At 44.7% G+C, this 24,926-nt stretch overlaps 1 protein-coding gene across 1 annotated transcript in view; it reads right to left on the bottom strand.

Annotated features, from left to right (window-relative positions):
• pip5k1ca (phosphatidylinositol-4-phosphate 5-kinase, type I, gamma a) overlaps window positions 1-24,926 on the bottom strand; it is a 161,833-nt gene that overhangs the window by 25,349 nt on the left and 111,558 nt on the right. The window contains 6 exon segments of the mRNA XM_084308908.1: window positions 6,545-6,824; window positions 16,740-16,859; window positions 17,053-17,085; window positions 17,825-17,966; window positions 21,453-21,614; window positions 24,758-24,842. Of these exon segments, the coding sequence (XP_084165034.1) occupies window positions 6,545-6,824; window positions 16,740-16,859; window positions 17,053-17,085; window positions 17,825-17,966; window positions 21,453-21,614; window positions 24,758-24,842 (822 nt within the window).

The raw sequence follows: 24,926 nt of genomic DNA, 5'->3' as shown, positions 1-24,926 counted from the left end.
ATACCCTTCTCTCCTCTTCTACCGGTATGTCTCCCTTTCAGTGCCAGTATGGTTTTCAACCTCCTCTGTTTCCCGAGCAGGAGGCGGAGGTGCCCTCGGCCCAGGCACATGTGGCTCGCTGTCGCAGGACGTGGAAACAGGTTCGGAAGGCGCTACAGAAGGTTTCGGTTAGTACCCAACGGCAGGCTAACCGTAAGCGTCGTCCGGCTCCAGTTTACCGTCCAGGGCAGCGGGTTTGGCTTTCCACCCGGGATCTCCCTCTCCGGGTGGAATCCAAGAAGCTGGCTCCTCGCTTTATAGGACCATTTAAAGTGATTCATCGGGTTAATCCAGTGGCTTACAAGCTACGACTTCCGAGCTCTATGAGGGTTCATCCGACGTTTCATGTGTCCCTGTTGAAGCCATTCCTCTCATCGCCCTTGGCCCCGCCACTGCCTGTGGTTCCTCCGCCCCGGTTTATTGGCGGTCAACCCATTTACACGGTGCGGAGGATACTGGGTTGTAGGCGGAGGGGTAGGGGGTTTCAGTTCTTGGTGGATTGGGAGGGGTACGGGATAGAAGAGCGTTCTTGGGTGCCTCAAAGGGATATTTTAGATCCCAGCCTGATCGTTGATTTCCGGCGGCTGAATCCCGAGGCTCCTAGGTGAACGTCTGGTGCCGTTCGTCGGGGGAGGGTACTGTTACGTTCTGGACACCGACCTCGGTCGGTGACCACCCACTTTCCTGGCATATGTCACTGGGCTTGTCACCTGTCATTTCCCTGTCAATTAGTGCTGTCACTTAGGGGTGGTTCCTGATTGGCTGTCACGGGGGTGTGTGTGGAATGTTGGTATTTTGTCTCTATGTAACATACCTCTCTTCTGCTTGTCCATTGTCAGGTCTTCACTAATTGCGTTCGGGGATAACGCGGACGGTTCTACTCTGGACCTCCAATAAGCTCCCATTTACCTTATTTTCCACTTGTGCTATTAGCACTTGTTCTCTCTTAGAATTTACTCTGTGTTCTTACTATTAAAGTCGAACCTGTTCAAGAGTAAACACTCTCTGTCTCTGTGATTGCCTTCACCCATTGGAATTCACCTACCTGCATTCTGACACCCCATGACATCCCGGTAGTGCGATCGCTGCTCGACCACCTCGGGGCAGTAGTCTTCGAAGATTGAAATTGGCTTCCCTGTATGTCAGATTCCCTCTCCTCTTACGAGCCTCCAGGATGATAGTCTCCTTTATCTTATAGCGGTGTAAACGGGCGATCACTGCCCTAGTCCTGGAGCCGGGCGCTGGTTTGGGTGTTAGCATCCTGTGGCATCGGTCGAGCTCAGGCGGCGTAGCAAGGGCATCTTTCCCCATGATTTCCACCAGGATTTCTGCGAAAAAGACACTGGGATGGTCGCTGTGCAGGGACTCATCTAGGCCCAGAATGCGTATGTTGGAACGCCGGCTACGCGACTCGACGTCGGTTAGCTTCGTTTTTAGCTTGCCGATGGTTTCATCTTGAGCTGTGCATCTGGCCTCCAGCTGTTCCATCCTACCGGACCATGTGTTCAGGCCGTCTTCTACAGAGGCCAGGTGTTGAGTATGGTCTGCGACCGCCAGTTGGAAGCCACCAAGTCTAGATTTGAGCGAGGCGGCGAACGTTCTGAACTCTGTGGTGAAAGCTAGCTTGAGTTCTTCCATTAGCTTAGCCATGGTAGTCCCATCCACGGGGCCGTCGTCCTTCTTGGTCTCGTTTAGCCATTAGGCTTTTTTCTTCTTCTTCTTTTTTGCCGAAAAAACAGGTAGAAATATGGGTGACGTATGGTAATGGTTCAATTATCTTGAAATAAAAAAAATAGGCTTCTTAAAGTAAAAATAAAAGTTTGGGAGTCACAGCGTGGTGCAGAGACGTCTACCCCATTCTCGACCCGGAACCGGAACCCATGAATAGAAGTTCTTAAAGGATAACTACACTATTTTGGGAAATTAGCTCATTTAACATCTTCCCTGGAGTTAGACAAGAAGATGCATACCTTTTTTGTCTCTGTGCGTGCATTTTAGCTTTGGGAATAGATGCTCCGTTAGCATAGCTTAGCTTCATCACTGGAAGTGAGGCAGGACAGTAGCCTTACAGTGCCTTACAGTGTATTGCAAGGTCTGACATTGACCAAACTTGATATGCATGACCTTGGTGGGCTCTAGGTCAACTCCTGAAAAGGGGGTCAATGTCAGACTTTGCAATCAAAAGTTAGGGGGCTAATAACCCTTGCCATAATTTCAGTGCGCCCCTAACTTTTGATTGCAAGGTCTGACATTGACCCCCTTTTCAGGAGTTGACCTAGAGCCCACCAAGGTCATGCATATCAAGTTTGGTCAATGTCAGACCTTGCAATACACTGTAAGGCACTGTAAGGCTACTGTCCTGCCTCACTTCCAGTGATGAAGCTAAGCTATGCTAACGGAGCATCTATTCCCAAAGCTAAAATGCACGCACAGAGACAAAAAAGGTATGCATCTTCTTGTCTAACTCCAGGGAAGATGTTAAATAAGCTAATTTCCCAAAATAGTGGAGTTATCCTTTAAGGATCTTCTGACTCACTTTGAACTTCCTTAGGCGCCTAAGGAAGTAGAGGCGTTGCCATGCCTTCTTAACTACACTGTCAATGTGTGTGGTCCATGTCAAGTCCTCGGATATGTGGACTCCGAGGTACTTAAAACTGTTCACTCTCTCGAACTACAGCCCTGTCGATGCTGAGGGGGCTGTAGTCCCTGGCCCACGACCTCCTAAAATCCACAATCATTTATTTTGTTTTGCTGACGTTCAGGGAGAGGCAGTTCTCCTGACACCACCGCGCCAGATCCTCTACCTCTTCCAGGTAGGCCCTCTCGTCGTTTGCAGAGATCAGGCCCACCACTACTGTGTCGTCAGCAAACTTGATGATTGTGTTGTTGTTCTGCTGTGCCACTCAGTCATGTGTGTACAGCGAGTAGAGGAGGGGACTCCGAACACAGCCCTGGGGCCCCTATGTTGAGGGTGATGGATGAGGAGGTGCAGTTGCCTGCTCTCACCACCTGGGGTCTTCCCGTCAGGAAGTCCAAGACCCACTGGCAGATGTCGTAGTTCAAGCCCAGGTCTCTGAGCTTGACTACGAGCTTGGAGGGGAATATGGTATTGAATGCTGAGCTGTAGTCAATAAATAGCATTCTCACATAGTTCCCCTGCCTCTTGTCAAGGTGTGATGCTGCTGTGTGCAGCACATGGGCTATGGCGTCCTCCGTGGACCTGTTGGGGCGATATGCAAATTGCAGGGGGTCCAGGTTGATGGGGAGGGAATGCGGGTCAATTGACTGCTGCTGTAGTGTGGTGGTGAAAGGGTTAACCCTGTGTCGTGTGGCAGTGAAAGGGTTAACCTTCTGTATTGTCACAGTGAAAGGGTTAACCATTTGGTAGTGTGGCAGTGAAAGTGTTAACCTTCTGTATTGTCACAGTGAAAGGGTTAACCATTTGGTAGTGTGGCAGTGAAAGGGTTAACCTTCTGTATTGTCGCAGTGAAAGGGTTCAAGTCAAGTCAAGTCAAGAGTTTTATTTGTCACGGCATACAAGTATACAATGAAATGCGGGTGGTCTTGTTAACCACTTGGTAGTGTGGCAGTGAAAGGGATAGCCTGGGCTTGAGATGGAGTGGGCCAGGTGAGGGAGCTCTGTGACTGACCCGCCGGCCACTGAAGACCTCTGATGCCTCCTTACAGGGTGTTTGATTCCTGATAGAAGACACCCCTCCAGAGCAGAGCCAAGGGAAAACCTCACTATTTGCTACTGTGATCACCAGATCCACCCTCCATCTTATACTCTATTCATTTATTCATGATTCCTGCTGGGTGAATTCAGCCCTGGCGATACATTTGAGCAGACCTAGTTGCGTATTTGTTTTTAGGAGGGCAAGCATGCAGAAAGCACACGTAACTACAATATTGCTAACGTCAAAAGGATCTTCAGCCTCAAACTGAATCACTGCATGGTATTAAATCACAACAAGGCAACAGCGACAAGTGAAGGTGGACATGCTGCTACTATTACTTTCCAGTAAAATTCAAATCCCACTGCACACCGGCTCACACTGTGTTTAACAGAATGCACTGCACACACACACACACACACACACACACACACACACACACACTGCAACCCACGGCTGCTCTCTCTCTCATACCGGTATGTTCTGTCTTCGCTCCCACCCTGAGATCCTCCTGTCAACGCCTCTGTAGAGCAGGATCACACACAGCTCAGTGGGATGGAGCCAACGACACGTGGTGTATTACAAACATCATTAATGGTGAAACATGACTGAGATGAGATGGATACCGATGTCAATGTTCCATGTATGGATAAATAACAAAGAAATGGAACGCACACAGGGAGGGAGATGAGGTATGAGCCGGTCTCAGTTCGACCTCTGAGTTCAGCTGGATCTTAAACATGGGATCAAACCCTCCAGGGTATCTTGGAACGCAGGGTGTGCGTGTTGTGTTGAGACCAAGGCAGGGTACCAAATTAACAGTTTCTTCCACCGGGCTTATTTTTGCCCCCCTTAATAGATTTATGGGGGCATTTATTTTGCATTTCGGGAGAACTGAAATGTTACCATGTGCCAGTTTGTTGCTGTGACTTTTGTGACAGCGCAAAGCACTGTATTTTCTTAACAGTCGACAAATAACATCAAACTTTATAATATAATATGATCCAATCACCTTCAGCCTCTTGTTTTCCCATTATAGTGAGAAACTGCTGCATCCTACACGTTAGTCGCTCGCTAACGTTCAGATGGTGGGAGGGACCCGTTGACGTTTGATCACACAGGATTAATAAACCACGTATTTTCTTTTTCAAACTATGTTTGATCATTTTATGTTAACGCCTCCAGATATTTCCTGTGACGTGAACAAATAAATCTAATGAAACCGCCACGGGCATTCTTTGCACCCTTTAAATGGTTTGAGGCCATACGATGCACTTTCAAGAGTGTTTTTGCCCCCAGGCCCCTGTTAATTTCTAACCCTGGACCTAAGGTTCTGTCTGTCTCCAAGCCAGTGTTTAGGAACATCTGTATCTGTCCCTGTTCAATACGAATATATCAGTTTGCATGTGAGGGTTTATATCAGAGAGAGAGAGAGAGAGAGAGAGAGAGAGAGAGAGTGAGTGAGTGAGTGAGTGAGTGAGTGAGTGAGTGAGTGAGTGAGTGAGTGAGTGAGTGAGTGAGTGAGTGAGTGAGTGAGTGAGTGAGTGAGTGAGTGAGTGAGTGAGTGAGTGAGTGAGTGAGTGAGTGAGTGAGTGAGTGAGTGAGTGAGTGAGTGAGTGAGTGAGTGAGTGAGTGAGTGAGTGAGTGAGTGAGTGAGTGAGTGAGTCTGTGTGTGTGTGTGTGTGTGTGTGTGTGTGTGTGTGTGTGTGTGTGTGTGTGTGTGTGTGTGTGTGTGGGGCTTTGGGGTCTGGTCTGACTGGCCAGATCTCAATGACCTCTGCAACCAGACTGGAGTTCAGCTGAAATGGACAAAACCCACCAACACACAGACTGAAGTCCCTGTCTCTGATGAACTTATCACAGACCCCTGTGTGGTTGTGAAGGCCAACATCACAACACCGCAGGAAGAGACTGTCGAACTGCACAGAGACTCTGCAAGGAGGGTTCTGCTTAGCATGAAGCAGTCTGAGATCAGGCAGCACTGGTGTGGACTCAGACTACAGGGCAAACTAGCTTGTTTGGAGTTTGCTGACCACTCAGTCTCACACTCAGTGTATAAGAACGCCGCTGTTGGTGAGGATGTTTTAAAATTTACCATCAAAGCAAGACTGCAGGTATTACCCACCCAATACAATCTGTCCACTTGGTATCCTCAAACTCACAGTCCATTCTGTTTAAACCATCAGGATTCACAACACCTAGAATCCATTGCACACATAACAAACGGATGTAATGCATACAAACACCTGTACATCGCTCGTCATGATCGTATTGTGGACATTGTGTCTGATGCGGTACGGAACATATCACCATCTAGTGCAACAATGTACAAACATGCCAGAGTGAAACCAGAGTGGTTTGGCCTTACCAACGATGTTTTTGCTAACATACCCAATACACCGGACGTTGTTTTTGTTGACACCAGCCACGGAGAGGTGCTGGTCATAGAAGTAGGCTGTACCTTTGACCTGTACATGGACCAGGCCTTCCGGGACAAGTATATCAAATACCAACCACTGCTCAGTGTGATGACTGACCTTGGGTATAGGTGTAGATATGGTGTACTTGTGTTCGGAAGTCTTGGCCATGTACACAAATCCACCATGACCGGTCTGAGAATTGCTGCAATGTCTAAAAGAAAAGCCAAACAAATTGCCAAATATTGCTCTGTCTCAGCTATTATTGGCAGCTTAGCCACGTGGAGAAGGAGGTGCTATGTGTACCCTTAAGTGTTCAGTGCTGCTTGGCCCCGATACATTTGATTCCCTGTTTATGTAATATAATTTGTGGAACCAAATAAAGTATTAAAATGTGTGTAGGTCTCAGCTTACAAAGTAGATATCTGTGTTTGGCACGTCATCTTCGTCATCTACAGAGGCCTGGCTGGTGCATCCGGAGCCGGACATCTGACTGGCGCTGTCTGCCTCCACCCTGTCTGCCTCCTCCACCACCACCACCACCACAGGACTGTCCGGGGTCTCTGCTGCCCCAGGAGAGGAGGAGGAGGCGGCTGGGGCAGAGGAGGAGGAGGAAGAGGCCTCTGGAGCAACGGAGGAGCTGGAACAGGGAGCAGGAGCGAACACCTCAGCACCAGCTACATCCTGAAGATCACTGTGGAGAGAGATAGAGGTAAAGAGAGGGAGAGGGAGAGAGAGGTAAAGAGAGATAGGGGTAAAGAGAGGTAGAGAGAGAGAGGTAAAGAGAGGTAGAAAGAGAGAAGTAGAGAGAGAGGTAGAACGAGAGGCATAGAGACAGAGAGGTAGAGAGGTAGAGAGAGAGGTAGAAAGAGAGGTATAGACAGAGAGACAGAGCGAGGTAGAAAGAGAGGTAGAACGAGAGGTATAGAGACAGAGAGGTAGAGAGAGAGGTAGAAAGAGAGGTAAAGAGAGGTAGAGAGTGAGAGAGGTAGAAAGAGAGAGGTAAATAGAGAGTGAGGTAGAAAGAGAGGTATAGAGACAGAGAGGTAGAGAGAGACACACTGTGACTGTAGTGAACATAGTGCTAGGAAAATATATGTACCACACACACACACACACACACACACACACACACACACACACAGAGCGTGCACTCACTCATTCACTCTCACACACACACTCACATGAATGCATGTATACACACATGCACAGACACACGCATGCACACACATTGTAAATGCTTTATTTATTTGTTTATGTCCACATAAATGTCCACATAAATACAAAGTACATTAGGGACATAAACACCAACAGTGCAATTAGTTCATTGGGATTCAATCAGTTATGTTTGTGACCATCGTACACATACAATATTAACAGGATGTTAATGTTGTTTCAGGATGAGGATGTTTCAAATGTGGGTTAACATACCGCAAATGGTAAATGGCTGCTTTTTTATATAGTGCTTTTATCCAAAGCGCTTTACTATTTGTTACTCACATTTACCCATTCACTCACACATTCACTCACACATTCACACACCGACAGCGGAGGCAACCATGCAAGGTGCCAACCTGCTCATCGGGAGCAATTAGGGGTTAAGTGTCTTGCTCAAGGACACATCGACACGCTGTGACTGTAGTGAACATAGTGCTAGGAAAATATATGTACCACACGCACGCACGCACGCACACGCACACGCACACACACACACACACACACACACACACACACACACACACACACACACACACACACACACACACACACACACACACACACACACACACACACACACACACACACACACACACACACACACACACACACAGCACAGAGAGCAGTGCCCATCATCAGGGCCCATTAACTGGGACACTTCCAGTAAGTAATTTCAATAAAACAAAGCAGATGAGCAAGACCAAGCTATTAGAGTAAACAGCCTCCATATATTTAGGAGCGGTGTGTGTGTGTGTGTGTGTGTGTGTGTGTGTGTGTGTGTGTGTGTGTGTGTGTGTGTGTGTGTGTGTGTGTGTGTGTGTGTGTGTGTGTGTGAGCATGTGCATGTGCATGTGTGTGTGGCCCTGGAGTGAGGGGCCAAATTCAGAGACTGTGAATGTCTCTGAAGAGATCATCTCTGACCCTAACGTATCTGTGAGGGCAACCATCAACATCTGTGGAACAGAGCATGAACTCCCGCCTACCAATGCCCGTGGTCATCTCATGTCGGCGCAGCAGCAACGTCAGCACTGGACTGAGCTGAAATTACAAGGGAAACATGCCTGTCTCCCTGCTGCTGATGCAGTGTTTAACATTTCAGTTTTACCTAAGCTGAATCTTTCCATCTGGCTTCCTGACAGGCATAGCCCTCACTGTATACACCATGGCCATGTGCAGATCACTGAAAACATGTCGCACATCCTAAATGGTTGCCATGCTTACAAAGAGCTTTACATTTGTAGGCACGACAGAATTGTGGACTTGATATCCAAAGAAATCGGATCTACCTTTGGGCCCTCTACATCACTGTACAAGCACTGTACTGTTAAGCCCAGCATGTTTGGCCTGTGTGATAATGATTCTTTCAGAGGTGTTCTGTAACATCTCAGCCAACACCCCTGACGTTGTGGTGGTTAATAAGAGTAGTAGAGAGGTGTTTATTCTAGAGGTTGGCTGTACCTTCGACCACAGCCTGGAGGAAGCCTTTTTAACCAAGTTGCTGAAATATCATCTCACAACTAGGCTACAAGTGTCAACTTTTAGTTTTCATTTTTGGCAGCCTGGGTCATGTTCACAAGCTGGTGGTTAGGGGCCTTCAGATGGCCCACATCTCCAAGAGAAAGGCTAAACAGTTAGCAAGGAATTGTTCTATATCTGCTATTAGTGGTGGTGAAGGAGGCAATTTCCACATTACATTGTGGGGAGCGCTTTGAGTGACTAGAAAAGCGCTATATAAATGTAATTCATTATTATTATTATTGTGGGTAGCCGCTCTATTTGGAGACGCCGTTGCTTTTTGTACCCATAGAGTAGATAGTTTTATGGTAATGCTACCGTAAGCGACAGTGGCTCGGGAGGTAGAGCAGTCGTCTGGCAATCCGGAGGTTCCCAGTTCGATTCCCGCTCCTCCCAGGCAGCGTGTCGATGTGTCCTTGAGCAAGACACTTAACCCCTAATTGCTCCCGATGAGCAGGTTGGCACCTTGCATGGTTGCCTCCGCTGTCGGTGTGTGAATGTGTGAGTGAATGTGTGAGTGAATGTGTGAGTGAATGGGTAAAATGTGAGTAACAAATAGTAAAGCGCTTTGGATAAAAGCACTATATAAAAAAGCAGCCATTTACCATTTGCTGTATGTTAACCCACATTTGAAACATCCTCATCCTGAAACAACATTAACATCCTGTTAATATTGTATGTGTACGATGGTCACAAACATAACTGATTGAATCCCAATGAACTAATTGCACTGTTGGTGTTTATGTCCCTAATGTACTTTGTATTTATGTGGACATTTATGTGGACATAAACAAATAAATAAAGCATTTAAAATGTGTGTGCACGCGTGTGTCTGTGCATGTGTGTATACATGCATTCATGTGAGTGTGTGTGTGTGAGAGTGAATGAGTGAGTGCACGCTCTGTGTGTGTGTGTGTGTGTGTGTGTGTGTGTGTGTGTGTGTGTGTGTGTGTGTGTGTGTGTGTGTGTGTGTGTGTGTGTGTGTGTGTGTGTGTGTGTGTGTGTGTGTGTGTGTGTGTGTGTGTGTGTGTGTGTGTGTGTGTGTGTGTGTGTGTGTGTGTGTGTGTGTGTGTGTGTGTGTGTGTGTGTGTGTGTGTGTGTGTGTGTGTGCATGCTGCTTTACAATCCATCATTGTCCCAGGCCAGATCAGTGACTATTAGGGAGGACTTAATCTTATCCAGATTGCTTTCTCAGCTTGAGCTTAGCTATGCTAGGTTTAAAGCCCAGGGGCTGACTGTTGGGAGAAGCAGAGTTGGTGTGTCAAGGGGAGAGAGCTGACTGGCTGAATTGTTAATAGGGGGCCTTGGGGTGGCGGTTGCCATGCAGAAGGTGTCTCTTGTATCTCCCTCCTTCCTCTTCTCCTCCACCACACGCTCACTCTGCTCCCCCCTCCTCTCTCTCTTCCATTCCTTTTCACCCCTCCTCCCATTGTTCCCTCTTCAATCCAACCATCCATCCAACCATCCATCTCTCTCCTCCCTCCATCTCCACCGTCAGATCCTCAGCAGCAGGTAAGGCCAAGTCTGCTTTGCGGACCAGGGTTGTCCAGATGGTTAATTCCATAGTCTCCAGTCGTTGGCTGTGATGCCCTTCATGCCTCCTCCTCCTCCTCCCAGCTTACTCCCTGCAGACCATGTCAGGCCTCCGTCAGCAGCAGACCCACGTTCAGTTCTTCTCCCTCAGAAACCACATCCTGATCCTCCACACTCAACCTAAGCCCCAATCAAAGTTTCCAGCAATTCCCTCAAACTCCACTCCAATCAATCAAATTCAACTAACATTTATAAAACTGAAGGGCCCTAGACAGTTTTATTTTCTGTCCCAGTTACAATAGCTAGCAATGGGTCAGTAGACCATCCAGGACCGTAATTGCTAAATGACAGATCTCTCTCTTTCTCTACCTAATTAGATGCCTGCATCAGATAGTGCCTGCAGCAATCATCTGTCCATAACAAGAGACTTAGCACCACCTCACACACCCCAATGTGTATGTGTGTGCATGCCTGTGTGTGTGTGTGTGTGTGTGTGTGTGTGTGTGTGTGTGTGTGTGTGTGTGTGTGTGTGTGTGTGTGTGTGTATGTGTGTGTGTGTGTGTGTGTGTGTGTGTGTGTGTGTGTGTGTGTGTGTGTGTGTGTGTGTGTGTGAATGAATGAATAGCTGCATGTCTATCCTTTCTACCAGTACTACACAAAGAGGTTGTCTGTAACGTTTGCGGTTCGCTCTCCTCAGGGAGAAAAACCTCTAGCGTTACCTGGTGGGTAATTGCCCTGTCTACCTGTCCTAATTACACTCATTTGTACCTGGTGTGACTTGTTAAATGTCTCCTTATATTCTCTCCTGTGTCACACAAACACGTCAGTCGATCACTGAAACTGTCCGTGAGTATTATACCTACATGTTTAGTCTTATCGCTCCTTGCCACGGAGGATACATTTGTTTGCGATGTGTTTGAATCGCCGTGCCACTTTGATTGCCGATTGAATTTCGTTGTTGAGAGATTATCTTATCATATGTATATGCGGCACCGTCGTTTGATGTAATTACTATTTAGCGTGTTTTGGAAACCTTGCTTTCTCCCCTTTGTTTTCCACCGATTATTGTATTAAGTATCCCATGTATTGTGAATCATATTCGTTTTAAATCTTTTTATTTTTCATGAGGTTTCACATTCAATCGACAGATCTACAGAATGTTCAGTGTCACTCTCATGAACAATTTTTAACAATTTTCCTTGTGCTCCCCACTCAATCCATTCTCCCATCTCTCACTCACACTCACACACTGGGACATACACACACGTACACGCGCACACACGCGCATACAGGCATACACACACACACACATACACACATACACTTGCCCACATACACACAAATAAACAATTAGACAACAAAAAAAAGAAAATAATAATAATAAAAATAAAGTAAAATAAAATAAAATAAAGGGACAGTAGGTAAATCATAAGTAAATAAGGAATAAGGAATAAAAGTGCAAATGTCGGTATTGTAAACAGTGACATTTTATAGCACCCAGTTGCTCACACCCGCTTATCGATAGCTACTCCGACAGAGAAGGGTCCGGGCCGCTGCGTGTTCAGCTCCCTTTCCCAGACCCGACCCCGTGGGGGCAGGGTTTGACAGCCATGCGCAGGCAACCAGGCACTTATACGCAGACAAAGAGCCTCAACAGATCAGCTAATCTAATCTGCTAAAACTCCACGTCTGTTATTTAGATATGACACATTTATAGGACTACATTATGAGTTTCCAGTTGAGTATAGAGTGGATTCCAGAGTTCTTGAAATAAGTGACCCTGGTTGTGCTTTTCAAGCGTTATCTTTTCTAAGGGAAGAAACTGAGATATTTGTTCTATGAACATATTGAATGTTGGTGCGATTTCATTTTTCCATAGAAGAAGTATACATTTCTTTGCAAAATATGTTATGTATACCAACAGTCTGCATTTCTTTTGGTCTAAGTGGCAGTTTGTTATATTATTTAATAGATACACATGGTGATAACTCAAATTCCAACTCCATGACAGATTTAGTAAATAAGTGGATCTTGTTCCAGAAATGCTTCAATTTGCTACATTGCCAGAACATATGCAGAAATGTTCCTTCTTTAATTTTACATCTTGGGCAATTTGGTGAGTTTTCTTTCGAGATTTTGTGCATTTTTACAGGAGTAAGGTAGAATTTATGAATAAATTTGAAATTACTTTCTTTGATCTTATTGCTTGTAAAGGGAAAGAAAGTTCGATCACAGATATCTTGCCAATTGTTTTCTTCAAATTTCGTTGCCAGGTCCGTCTCCCAGCATCTTAATAGAGCTGGGAAGACTGTTTGGCATTCCTTAGTTAGAATTTCATATAGTTCACTGATTTTACCTTTAATTGTGGATGAGGTAGTTCGTTTTTCTTCCAATTCTGTCATTTCAAAGCTTAACTTGTTTTCTTTAGTAAGTGAACTTAAAGTGCTTTGAATTTGCATATATTTTAAGAAGTCTGAGTTAGGAATGTTGTATTCTTCTCTTAGCTCCTGAAATGCTTTTAATTTCCAGTTTTTATGAAAAAGGTCTTTAAGTTGAGTTACCCCCAAGTGTCTCCACTTGTTTATATCAGTTGAATGAAAATATTTTTTTAGGTCAGGGTTTTGATGAATAGGTGAATAAACAGAGATGCATTTAGTTATGCCAAACTTTTTCGAGCAATCTTTCCATGCAGATAGGGTATTCACAACCGTGAAATATTGCTTTATATTTTCTATTTTGTCAAAATTCTTTATAAAAAAAAGAGAGTTTAGAGGTAAAGGATCAACCTGTCCCGCTTCTATCTGTATCCAGTGTGAGTCTGGTCCTCCCAATGACCATGATACTATAGTTCGAAGTTGGGCTGACCAGTAGTAGTGTTGGAGATTGGGAAGACCTAGACCACCCATGGACTCAGGTTTCATAAGAGTCAGTAATTTAATCCTTGGTTTTTTATTGGACCAAATAAATTTTGAGATACGTTTATTCAATATGTTAAAATATGTTATAGATAGGTAGCAGGGTACATTTTGAAAGAGAAAGTTCAATCTCGGAAGGATATTCATCCTGATGACGTTTATCCTTCCTAGAAGGGATAGGGGTAGTTTGTCCCATCTACCTAGATCTGTGTTAATTTCAATTGTAAGAGGAGTGTAATTTTTTTCAAATAAATCATTTAATTGCGGTGTAAAGTGTACTCCCAAGTATTTGAAGCCTCCTGGTGACCATCGAAATGGGTAGGATTTCTGCATTTCTTTTGTTGGTTTCATATGTAGGAGACATGCATTAGATTTATTATAATTTATCTTGTATCCTGAGTACTTTCCAAATTGTTCGATTGTGTTATACAGATGTAATAAGGAGTTTTCTGGTTGCTCAATGTATAGAACAATGTCGTCAGCATATAAAGATATTTTGTGTTCAACCTTATCGATATACACTCCTTTTATGTTAATGTTGTCTCGTACAGATGCAGCCAAAATTTCTATTATTATTGCGAATAATGAGCTTGACATTGGGCACCCCTGTCTTGTTCCTCTCATTAAGAGAAACGGATCAGATGTATTGCCATTAGTAATAACTGCTGCTTTTGGAGTTTGATAAATTGCTTTAATCCACTGGATAAAATTTGACCCGATATTAAGTTTTTGCAGCACGTTAAAAAGAAAGTTCCACTCGACTCTGTCAAAAGCCTTCTCTGCATCCAGAGATAGGAGTAGAGAGGGCCTCTGTTTTAGATTCAAATGATTGGTTATATTTAATAACCGTCTGATGTTATCGGTAGCATATCTTCCCTTAACAAATCCAGCCTGATCTGGGTTTACCAATTTCGGCGTGATGGTTTCAAGTCTTTTCGCTAATGCTTTGGTGATAGTCTTATAATCATGATCTAAAAGACTTATAGGTCTGTATGATGAGCAGTCTAGTGGATCCTTACCACTTTTATGCAGTACTGTGATGTTTGCCAAGCTCATTGTTTGAGGAAGTGCCTTGTTGCGTCCAAAGTTGTTAATCATTCCCATAAAAATGGGTTTCAAGTCATTCCAGTACTCCTTATATAGTTGTGCCGGGAAGCCATCTGGTCCTGGACTTTTGTCTATAGGCATTGAATTAATTGTTGCTAGTATTTCTTGTTCGGTAAAGGGTGCATTAAGACTCTCTTGATCTGATTCTGAGAGCTTTGGCATTTTGATACCTTCTAAGAATCTATCCAGTTCCTCCTGTGTGTAATTACTTTGAGATTTGTATAGTATATTGTAATACTCCTGGAATGCCTGATTGATTTCTTTTGGATGATGTGTGATGTTGCCCTTGAACCGAATTGCTTTTATAGTCCTTTCGGCTTGTTCTTTTTTTAGTTGATGGGCTAATAGTTTACTGGGTTTGTTGCCAAATTCATAGTGTTTTTGTCTAACCTGATTCATTTGTTGCATGATTATATTTGTAGTCTTGATATTTAATTTGGCTCTGGCAGTTACTAAATGTTTCCAGTTGTCTTCTGTTGCTGCAACTTTATGGAGGGCTTCGCATCTTTCAATTTCTTTTTCTAGTTATTTTGTGTGTGCGATTTCTTCCCTTTTACTAAATGATGTGTATGAGATAATATGTCCTCTTAAAGTGGCTTTTGCAGCTTCCCAGATTATGTTTGGGTCCATGCTAGGATCATTGTTTTCATCTATGTAATTTTTAATCCATACCTTCATTTTTGATCTAAATGTTTCATCCCTCAGCAATGAGGTATTGAATCTCCATTGCCTACGAGTGAACTTTTCTCCATCCAGACGAACGGTCAAGTCAATTCTCGCATGGTCTGATAGTGTGATTGGATTGATACAACAGTTTTTTACCATGTGAAGATGTCTTGAGTAGATCAAAAAGTAATCAATCCTAGAATATGAGACATTGGCATTTGAATAGTAAGTGTAGTCTTTAACCTTTGGATTTAGTTCCTTATATTCAGTGTGTTTTGGAGACAGAGATTTCTCCTTTTGTTTATCATCATCGTGTGCGTGTTCATTCAGCTATTCGAATGAAAGAGGTAGTGCCTTATTTGAAAATCAACATCTGCCTCTCGTCGTATCCGTTCTGTACTGCAACTGGGTCTAACACCTACCAAACCGTAACAGTTGTCAATGGAGTGGCTGTATACATCTTTAGTATGGGTGGGAATGGAACCCCTAAGGGCCCGGCTACATTGCTCCGTGTCAGAAAGAGATGCTGAGGTGAGAGATGTTTTCTGTGTGTTGCATGTGTGTGTGTGTGTGTGTGTGTGTGTGGGGGGGGGGGGTTATTTTGTATAGACAAATGTTTTATGGATGACAGAAATGTTTACAGAAAACATACTATATTAGGGCGGCTGGGTGGCGCAGCGGACTAAGCGCTCGTCGTCACCAACGTGTGAGACACTGGTATCGAATCCGGCTGTCAGCGTTGCCTCCGTCATACTGGCTCAATTGGCAGAGTCAGCGGGAGGGAATCCGGTGGGGTGGTATTCTGGTCGTTGTAAACAGCGACTCCTACAGGTCGGTCAGGGCGCCTGCACAGCGAGGGAGGGAGATGGTGAGGGTAGTGTGACCTCCCACACGTTACACCTCACCAATGAGAGTCCGCGCTGGCAGGTGAAAAGATGCTGCTGGCTGTCTCCTATGTCTCGGAGGAAGCATCTGATAGACTTCAGGGCTCCCTAGACCGACCAGTGGGCGGCACATGCGAGCAACGACCAGGAAGGGGAGGGGGGAATTGGCATAATGACTAAAATTGGGATGGGAGAAAAACACAGAAAAACAGGAGGAGAAAAAGTGGATAAATAAATAAAAAAAGTACTATATTGTGATATATATATATATATATAAATATATCATTATTGAGAAATAAAATATTCCATATCGTGACAGAAGAGTTTATCTGGTGAAGTGTGCTCACCTAGCAGCTTGCCTAGCCCCGGCGACAGGCTGACTGGCTGCTGGCTACTGAGGATGATGATGCATCAATCTGAGTCAGACTGGTGGTGACTGAGGACATGGAGTGTAGTCAAGCTAACACTCATTAATCCTCGTACCCTGGAAGCCATCATCATCATCATCATCATCATCATCATCATCATCATCGTCATCAGTGTGTGTTTTGGGGGCCAAGTTGTGCGTTTCATGCTTTATGAGTCTGTCTTGAAAGTGTATTTGAAACTTTCAGATGGACAGGCTCAAATACATTTTAAATGCTTCATTTGAATGCACAGAGTAAATGATACATTACAATACATGCTATTTAATACCTCAGAGGTTCAACATTCGTACAGTAGCTTGACGCTAACATTGTACAACATTAACAGACAGACAGACAGACGTACCAGGCCTCAGGGGAGGGCTGTGGGATAGTGAATGTGGGCTCGCTGTCGTGCCTCTTCACCTCCACCTCCACTGTGATGGTCTGCTGGTCCTCCTCACGCACACGCAGCTCGTCCTGAGTCCTACATACACACACACACGAACACACACACACAGGAAGGGCAGTCCTGATCATAAACTCGGACCAACAGACTAGCACACACCCAGGAATGACTAACACTGAGCTACAGTAGCAAGTCACCTAGAACATGCTAAAGTGACCGAAAACAACCAAACTATTATGAAGTGAAAGTAGCACTCGTAGGCGGGACTCACCTCCCGTCGTGACTCGCGGACTGGGTGTGTCTCCTGGGAAAACAGGAAGACAGAGGCAACACTGTCAACAGCAGCTTCTACATCACAGCTCTCACGTGGCAGTAGAGACCGGGACGGGGTTCCTTAATAAGGCCTGTGATCCATCACCGCTGACACACGGGACCCAAGGTTTCTCGGCGTGAAGGCCAAATCCGTGATCCAAATGTAAACAACTGAGTAAGCCACCACCAAAAATGAAAAACAGGAAAGGTGGAAGAATCCGTCTCTACTCCTTCGAGGACTAACGCTGGACAACAGGTAGATGTTTGTCCTCAAGTACTTCTGAGGTCCCTGGACTTTGACAACCACAGCTGTGTGACATCCAGTCCTTCTGAGATGTACCGTTTGTCACATATGGTGAATGGATATGTATTACATTGTGTACAATGCATGTTCCTTCAGGACATTATATTTCCACTGGGGCCCACCCATTGACCACAAAGGACATAAGAGCAAAACCGTGTGAATATAGTCCATACTAAAAATGTCTGCAGTCACTCCATTGTAAAATACCTTTGAGTAGTACAGTACTTGTACTAGAGAAGTGCTGAAATGCATTATTTACATCTTAGAGATTGATCACAGTGCTGATGAGATGTGTACATAGGATTCTTACATACTATGTTACACTAGCTGTCCATTCTGTGTGAAGTCGCAAGTCAGCAAAAGGGTTCCGATTACTGAGTAGCGATTCAAATGGCACATTTCACTGTGTGTGTGTGTGTGTGTGTACCTGTAGCGGGGGTGTTCTGCAGTGTCAGAAGGCGATCGCTCAGGGATGGACAGAGAGGTGGTGGAGGAGAGTGTGGTGGCGATGGATGCTGTGGTGGCTTCCTCAAATGAGGGAGGAGTACAGGGGAGGAGGTCTGGCCGTCCTGGTAGAGAGAGAGAGAGAGAGAGAGAGAGGATAATTGGCTTTTATCCTAAAAGCAGCTTGTTAGCATTTCTCATAGAAACAAATGAGTAGTGCTAGCTACTCTAACAACTCTTCTAACAAGAGAAATATTGTCTCGCCTTACTTGCAGTTTGACAGCTGATAACTAGCAAAACTGGCATGGAGACATGCTAGTATATTTAGTCTCAACAGTGACATTGTGGACATTTACAAAAACAAGACTATTTCTAAATGTAACCTATTCTATATCTATAGGCCACAGAGCATTCATAGCAGTCTATTCATATTTATTGTTAAGATATAACTATATTTGTTCCATCCCGCCTGGTTCATCTCGCCTGAATTCTCGCTCAAGTTGAAATATTTTCAACTCAAGTGAACACCGCTCGTGCCACCTAGAGTGATGCTGCATCCGTTCTCCTCTGTTCACGTTTTCCGATTGACTTTGTTTGTATGCATTTGCGATGCCTCGTTTTGCGTTGTATTTGAACGAAAATTGAATTTCCAATGACTAGACTTGCTCATTTGTCGTGTTAGAGTGGGTACATTTAGACAGCATGGTGGTGTGGTAGAAGGTAACCCAAACGCAGACAGGCAGAGGATAGGCAGGAGGCAGAGTGTTCACGCCGACAAGGATGAATAACGAAAAGGGGAGACTACTCATCTCTAACAAACAGGGAAAAATAAAGAGAGACAACACTGTCTCCAAAATACATTAACACTTTCCGTGCCGGCCGTATTTTCCTATTTACCCCCTTGAATGCCGCCACCCACTTCAATGATAGAGCTCTCATATTTGCGAACGCATAAACTACATCTTAAATTATGGCTATGTGTCTAATGTGGCCGTCGCTTATCAATGACTTGTTTGCAGTCAACATTGTCGAAACGGATTGTTTTTTAATCGGTTCATTTCCGTTTTATACCATTTTGAAAAACGCTAGTTTCTTGAAACTTCCAGAAGATTTCAGAAGATTCTGTGATAAACGCCCTTTACTGTAATACACAAAACACGTTGTGATTTTTCGGCCTATTTATGAATAGTTTTCAAATAAACGCTAGATTATCGATAGTATATGTGTACTTATGCACGCTATAGAAGCGGGCTGAAAAATCGATTCTCTTATTTCCTGATCGCACACACACACACACACATATGGCACACACTGATATATAGGTGAAAATAGCTCTGATTATCCCAAAAATAGATTCCTTACCTCAGATCAGATGTTCTCCAAAAGGATTATTCCAATTCCTGATCGCCATTCCAAATATCGATCGCGTTTATTGATCCAACGCTGGGTGCTCGAACACATTATTCCACACTGTTCTGTGGGACCACAAAGACTGCAATCGGCTCCGGTTACTTGCCTGAGAAGTAAAATGTGGATTCTGGACAGTTTTTTTCCCATGCGTTTCATTCAATCCATTCCAAAGGGGTGCAGTACCATCCGGGAGACGATAGGGGGCGGTATTTTCCCAATGGAGCTCAGAGAGAGTTTGCAGTGGTAACGTGAGGCTAGATTGATGAAATATGAATGGAAATCGCTAATAAAAAAAATAACGATAAAAAAACAGCATATCTCGTTCCTGGCACTCAAAGGTTGGCATGAAATAACGAGATATCTCGTCCGTGGAACTCAAAGTGTTAATACGAGAATCCTATACTTAGTAAAGAGAAGACACACTGTATCAAACGAGGCACAAACAAAAGGCGTCGGACGACGGTGCTACATAAGCACATAACAGTATATACAAACAATAATGCAAGCGAGGTAATACTAATAACAGCAACGAGCTTATCCTCCAAGACGGGAGCGATAATGCCTACACAATGATACACAAGACTACTTAGTCAAGTCAAGTCAAGAGTTTTATTTGTCACGGCATACAAGTATACAATGAAATGAGATGCCCGCAACGATGTGCAATACAGTAGTAACAACATATAATAGAATCCAATAAAACAACATTGTGCAATAAACAGGTAACATAGTAGGGCATATCGGTATTTGTACATAAGTTATTTACAGAGCATGGAGGACATGCTAGGTCCTTTGGTAGTGCAATACACTGTTACTGTTACTATGCTATTTTTAAAGTGACCCTTCCTTTGTGGCCATAAGTGTGGGCGTGTGCAGCATGAGTGTGTGCTTGCTCATGTTAAAGTGGCTGCTAGTGTGCGAGCGTGTACAGCGTGCGTGTCGTGTGTGTGCTCATGTGTGCTTGTGTGTGGAGAGTTCAGTGTTCTGTGGCACTCAGTGTTCAGTGTTCAAGGCTCTGATGGCCTGGGGGAAGAAGCTGAGCCGAAGCCTCTCTGTCCTAGTAGCTGGGGTTCGCAGGCGTCTGCCTGACCTCAGCAGCTGGAACAGGCTGTTGTTGGGGTGGTGAGGGTCTTTCATTATTCTGCAGGCTCTGGATGTGCACCTCTTGTTGTATAGAACCTGCAGGGGAGGTAGTGCAATACCCGTGGTACGCTCGGCTGAGCGCACCACTCTCTGTAGGGCCTTCTTGTCCTGTGCCGTGCTGTTTCCATACCAGGCAGTGATGTTTCCAGTCAAGATGCTCTCTACAGCTCCGGAGTAGAAGGACTGGAGTATCTTCCCAGATACTCTGAACTTCTTTAACTGTCTCAGGTGGTAGAGGCGCTGCTTCGCCTTTTTTACGACTGAGTATGTGTGTTGACCATGTCAGATCCTCTGAGATGTGGACCGGTAGTGTTCAGCAAACGGCTGACAATCTAAATAACACTACAAGGAGACCGGGAAAAAGCAGCGACAACAGCAAAATCACAGGAACATCCAACGAACACGTATCACAACAGGAACAGCAAAACCAGAGTAATGACCCAACAAGGAAGGCAGGTCAGACTTATATGTCACAGACTGATTGACACATGAGGGTTGATTGGAAATGAGACACACCTGGGAGGGAATACAGACTGGCAGACTAAAGAGACACTAATACAAGACTGATAACAAATACACTAACACACACACTGGAGACATAACACTAAACCAGACAAGGGAATACAAAAGGCAACAAGTACACTGGGAGGGACATCAAGATGGGGAGAACACTCAGAAACATGGACAATTTGAACAGACATGTATACAGAGTTCAAGGGGTAATGACAGGAATTGTCCAACAGGTGGAGGAAGAGGACCATAAATGAGTGAGGGATGTGAGGGAAACTGTCCAAGGGAAGGAGAGGGGAGGTGAGGTGCAGGGATAAGTCCAGGAATGCGAGGGGGAACGAAGGCAGGACCGGGTGGAACGTAACAGTCGTCTTGTTTTCCAGTTTTTCCATGACTGCGTATAGGAACCCTGGTACATGTGCCCGGTATATCAGCATGTATCGACTATGTCTATGTATGTATATAATTGCATATGTGTTTATTCAGATCTACAGTGTGTGTGTGTATTTGCTCTGTGTGTGTGTGTGTGTGTGTGTGTGTGTCTTTACCGTCATCCTCCAGGGTAGGGAAGCTGCGTGCTCCTCTCAGGTCGTAGATGTTCTCGTCTCTCTCGGAGGGCAGCTGGCTGGCTGACCAGGCGGCTCCGGGGCCACAGTACCTAGGCACCGTTAGCGACACGCGACCCTTCTTAGACGGAGAGGACTTTAAAGCTGGGGAGGACACACATTTTAAATGCTTTATTTATGTCCACATAAATACAAAGTACATTAACACTTTGAGCGCCAACGACGAGGTATCTCGTTTGTTCATGCCGACCGTTGAGTGCCAACGACGAGAGATCTAGTTTTTTTTAATTTATTAGCGATTTGAATTCATATTTCATCAATCTAGCCTCACGTTACCACTGCAAACTCTCTCTGAGCTCCATTGGGAAACTACCGCCCCCTATCGTCTCTCCCCGTGGTACTGCACCCCTTTGGATTAGACTGAATGAAACGCATGGGGGGGGGGGGGGGGGAATCCTGCTTCCACATTTTACTTCTCAGGCAAGTCACCCGAGACGATCGGATTCATTGTGGAGCCTCAGAACAGCGTGGAATCGGTGTTTCGACCACCCAGCGTTGGATCAATAAACCTGATCGATATTTGGAATGGCGATCAGGAATTGGAATAATCTTTTTGGAGAACATCTGATCTGAGGTAAGGAATCAATTTGACCAGTCTTAGGATAATCAGAGCTTTTTTCACAGAGATATCAACGTGGGCCCTATGTGTGTGTGTGTGTGCTGATCAGGAAATGAGATCCTCGATTTTTCAGCCCGCTTCTATAGCGTGCATAAGTACACATTTACTACCGATAATCTAGTGTTTATTTGAAAACTATTCATAAATAGGCCGAAAAATTACAACGTTTTTTGTGTATTCCAGAATATTCCAGTAAAGGGCATTTATCACAGAATCTTTATATTTTCCTGAAACTTTCAAAAAACGAGTTTTTCAAAATGGTATAAAACGGAAATGAACTGATTAAAAAACAATCCGTTTAGACAATGTTGACTAAAAAACAAGTCATTGATAAGCGACGACCATATTATACACATAATTTAAGATGTAGTTTATGCGTTCGCAAATATGAGAGCTCTATCATTGAAGTGGGTGCTGGCACGCAACAGGGTTCTGGGGCACCTGACCTCCGGCACGGAAAGTGTTAAGGACAGACAACAGTGCAATTAGCTTATTGGGAGTCATTCAATTACGTTTGTGACTGTGCAGCACCCATCGTACACATACAATATTGACACAGAGGATGTTTCAAATGTGATACAATAGCATTTCCGTAAGACTATATCTACTCTATGGGTACAAAAAGCAACCTGTCTCCAAATAGAGCAGCTACCAATAATAGCAGATACCGTAACTGTTTAGCCTTTCTCTTGGAGATGTGGGCCATCTGACGGCCCCTAACCACCAGCTTGTGAACATGACCCAGGCTGCCAAATTGTTTTACACTTGTAGCCCAGTTGTGAGATGTTCAGCTTGAGCTGCTGATATTTCAGCAACTTGGTTAAGGCTTCCTCCAGGCTGTGGTCGAAGGTACAGCCAACCTCTAGAATAAACACCTCTCTACTACTCTCATTAACCACCACAATGTCCACCACACACACACACACACACGCACACGCGCACACACACAGAGTAAATAATATAGATAGATAATACCACCCTGCTGACCTTGGATCTGCTGACCTTACTCTGTCTCCCTCTCAGCCTCCCTACTGTCTAGGAATAATAAAGAGACAAGGACACAAAGCTATCTGGTCTTACACAAAGTGCATTGCCTGTGAGCAACCAGAAGGGGCAGAGAGGCTAACCGTGCGTGACAGGGTCCATTCTAAAGGTTTACAGGCATGCGCTCGTGTCTCCACTCCTCAGTGAAACGTCACAGGGGAGGAGGAGGAGGAGGAGATGGAGGAGAAGAGGTGGAGGACGCCATCGTGTTGGAACGTCCTTGTTCACTCACTTGTTTGAAGTGGTGTTTGTGGCAGGAGTTCTATATGTCTTAACAGCCTTACGTCAGAGATCTTCCAAAAACCCTTCGGCATGAGGACACACATATGTATCCTCCACTGGAGGAGACGAGCAAGGACACCTCAGGCTTCTTCTGTGCGTTTCCTACGGCTTCAGAACGGCCTTAAAGGAACACGCCAACTTTTTGGAAAATTAGCTTATTTGCCATCTACCCTGGAGTTAGACAAGCAGATACATACCATTTTCTTCTCTGTGCATGCATTAGGCTTAGGGAACAGCCGCACCATTAGCCTAGCTTAGCATCATTCACTGGAAGTAGGTGTGCCAGTGTAGCCTAGTTCCCAACAGTCACGAAATACATTCCAAATACAACTCCAAAACGTTCCTGTAAACATGTTGTGACCTGTGTATTTATATATATATTATATATATATATATTAGACATTTAAATTTTCTAAGCAGATATATACTCAGAATAATTTTTTGCCGAACCACTGCTGCCTGGGCGCAGTGATTTCATCACCTCAAAAGCCCTGTTGAAATATTGAGTATATATCTGCTTAGAAAACGAAAATGTCTAACTTTTTTTTCTCCACGTGGTAAATACACAGGTCACAACATGTTTACAGGAAAGTTTTGGAGTTGTATTTGGAGTGTATTTCGTGACTGTTGGGAACTAGGCTACACTGGCTCACCTACTTCCAGTGAATGACGCTAAGCTAGGCTAACAGTGCGGCTGTTCCCTAAGCCTAATGCATGCACAGAGAAGAAAAGGGTATGTATCTGCTTATCTAACTCCAGGGTAGATGGCAAATAAGCTAATTTCCCAAAAAGTTGGCGTGTTCCTTTAAAGATGGCAGCAATATTTCAGTTTCAGGGTCACAGGAATCGAGGACAGAGAACAGAGGAAGGGACACTTTCTTTAATCTTTGGAATACATCCACAGAATGGATCCCGTCTATATCTCCATTTTAATACTGACAATATCAGACTATGAATATCATCCCACAGGGGAAGACAAGCCTTTTCCACATCTTTCTTCCCTTGTGTGAATCTATCACTCACCTTTTGAAGCGGGATGGAACGGAACATTCTGTGAGGATCTAATCAAATGTATTTCTTCCCCCTCTCACGACCTGAGCCCCTAATAAGGCGGTTTAACAATCTGATGATCGTGTCAGAAGGCTTGGCGATGAAAGAGAGAGAAAACAAACTCTGGCGTCTGACATTTTGTGTCTGCGGCTCACAGAGATGTTGTGGCTCTGACTATGTAAGGCAGTGCAGCGTCTGGTGGGTCTGAATGATACAAGCTGCTGGTACTCACAGGAGCTTTTCTTGAACACGTTGCTGCTCATGAACTTGAAGAACCGGTCTGCATAGAAGCCTGGCCGATGGACAGACACCGTGTCCTGAGAGAGAGAGGGGGGGTGGAGAGAGAGAGACAGAGAGAGGGATGGAGAGAGAGAGAGGGAGAGAGAGACAGAGGGAGAGAG

Source organism: Notolepis coatsorum, assembly GCF_963971535.1.
Source record: "Notolepis coatsorum genome assembly, chromosome: 2".
Classification (NCBI taxonomy): domain Eukaryota; kingdom Metazoa; phylum Chordata; class Actinopteri; order Aulopiformes; family Paralepididae; genus Notolepis; species Notolepis coatsorum.
This window is presented reverse-complemented; position numbering and strand designations above follow the sequence as displayed.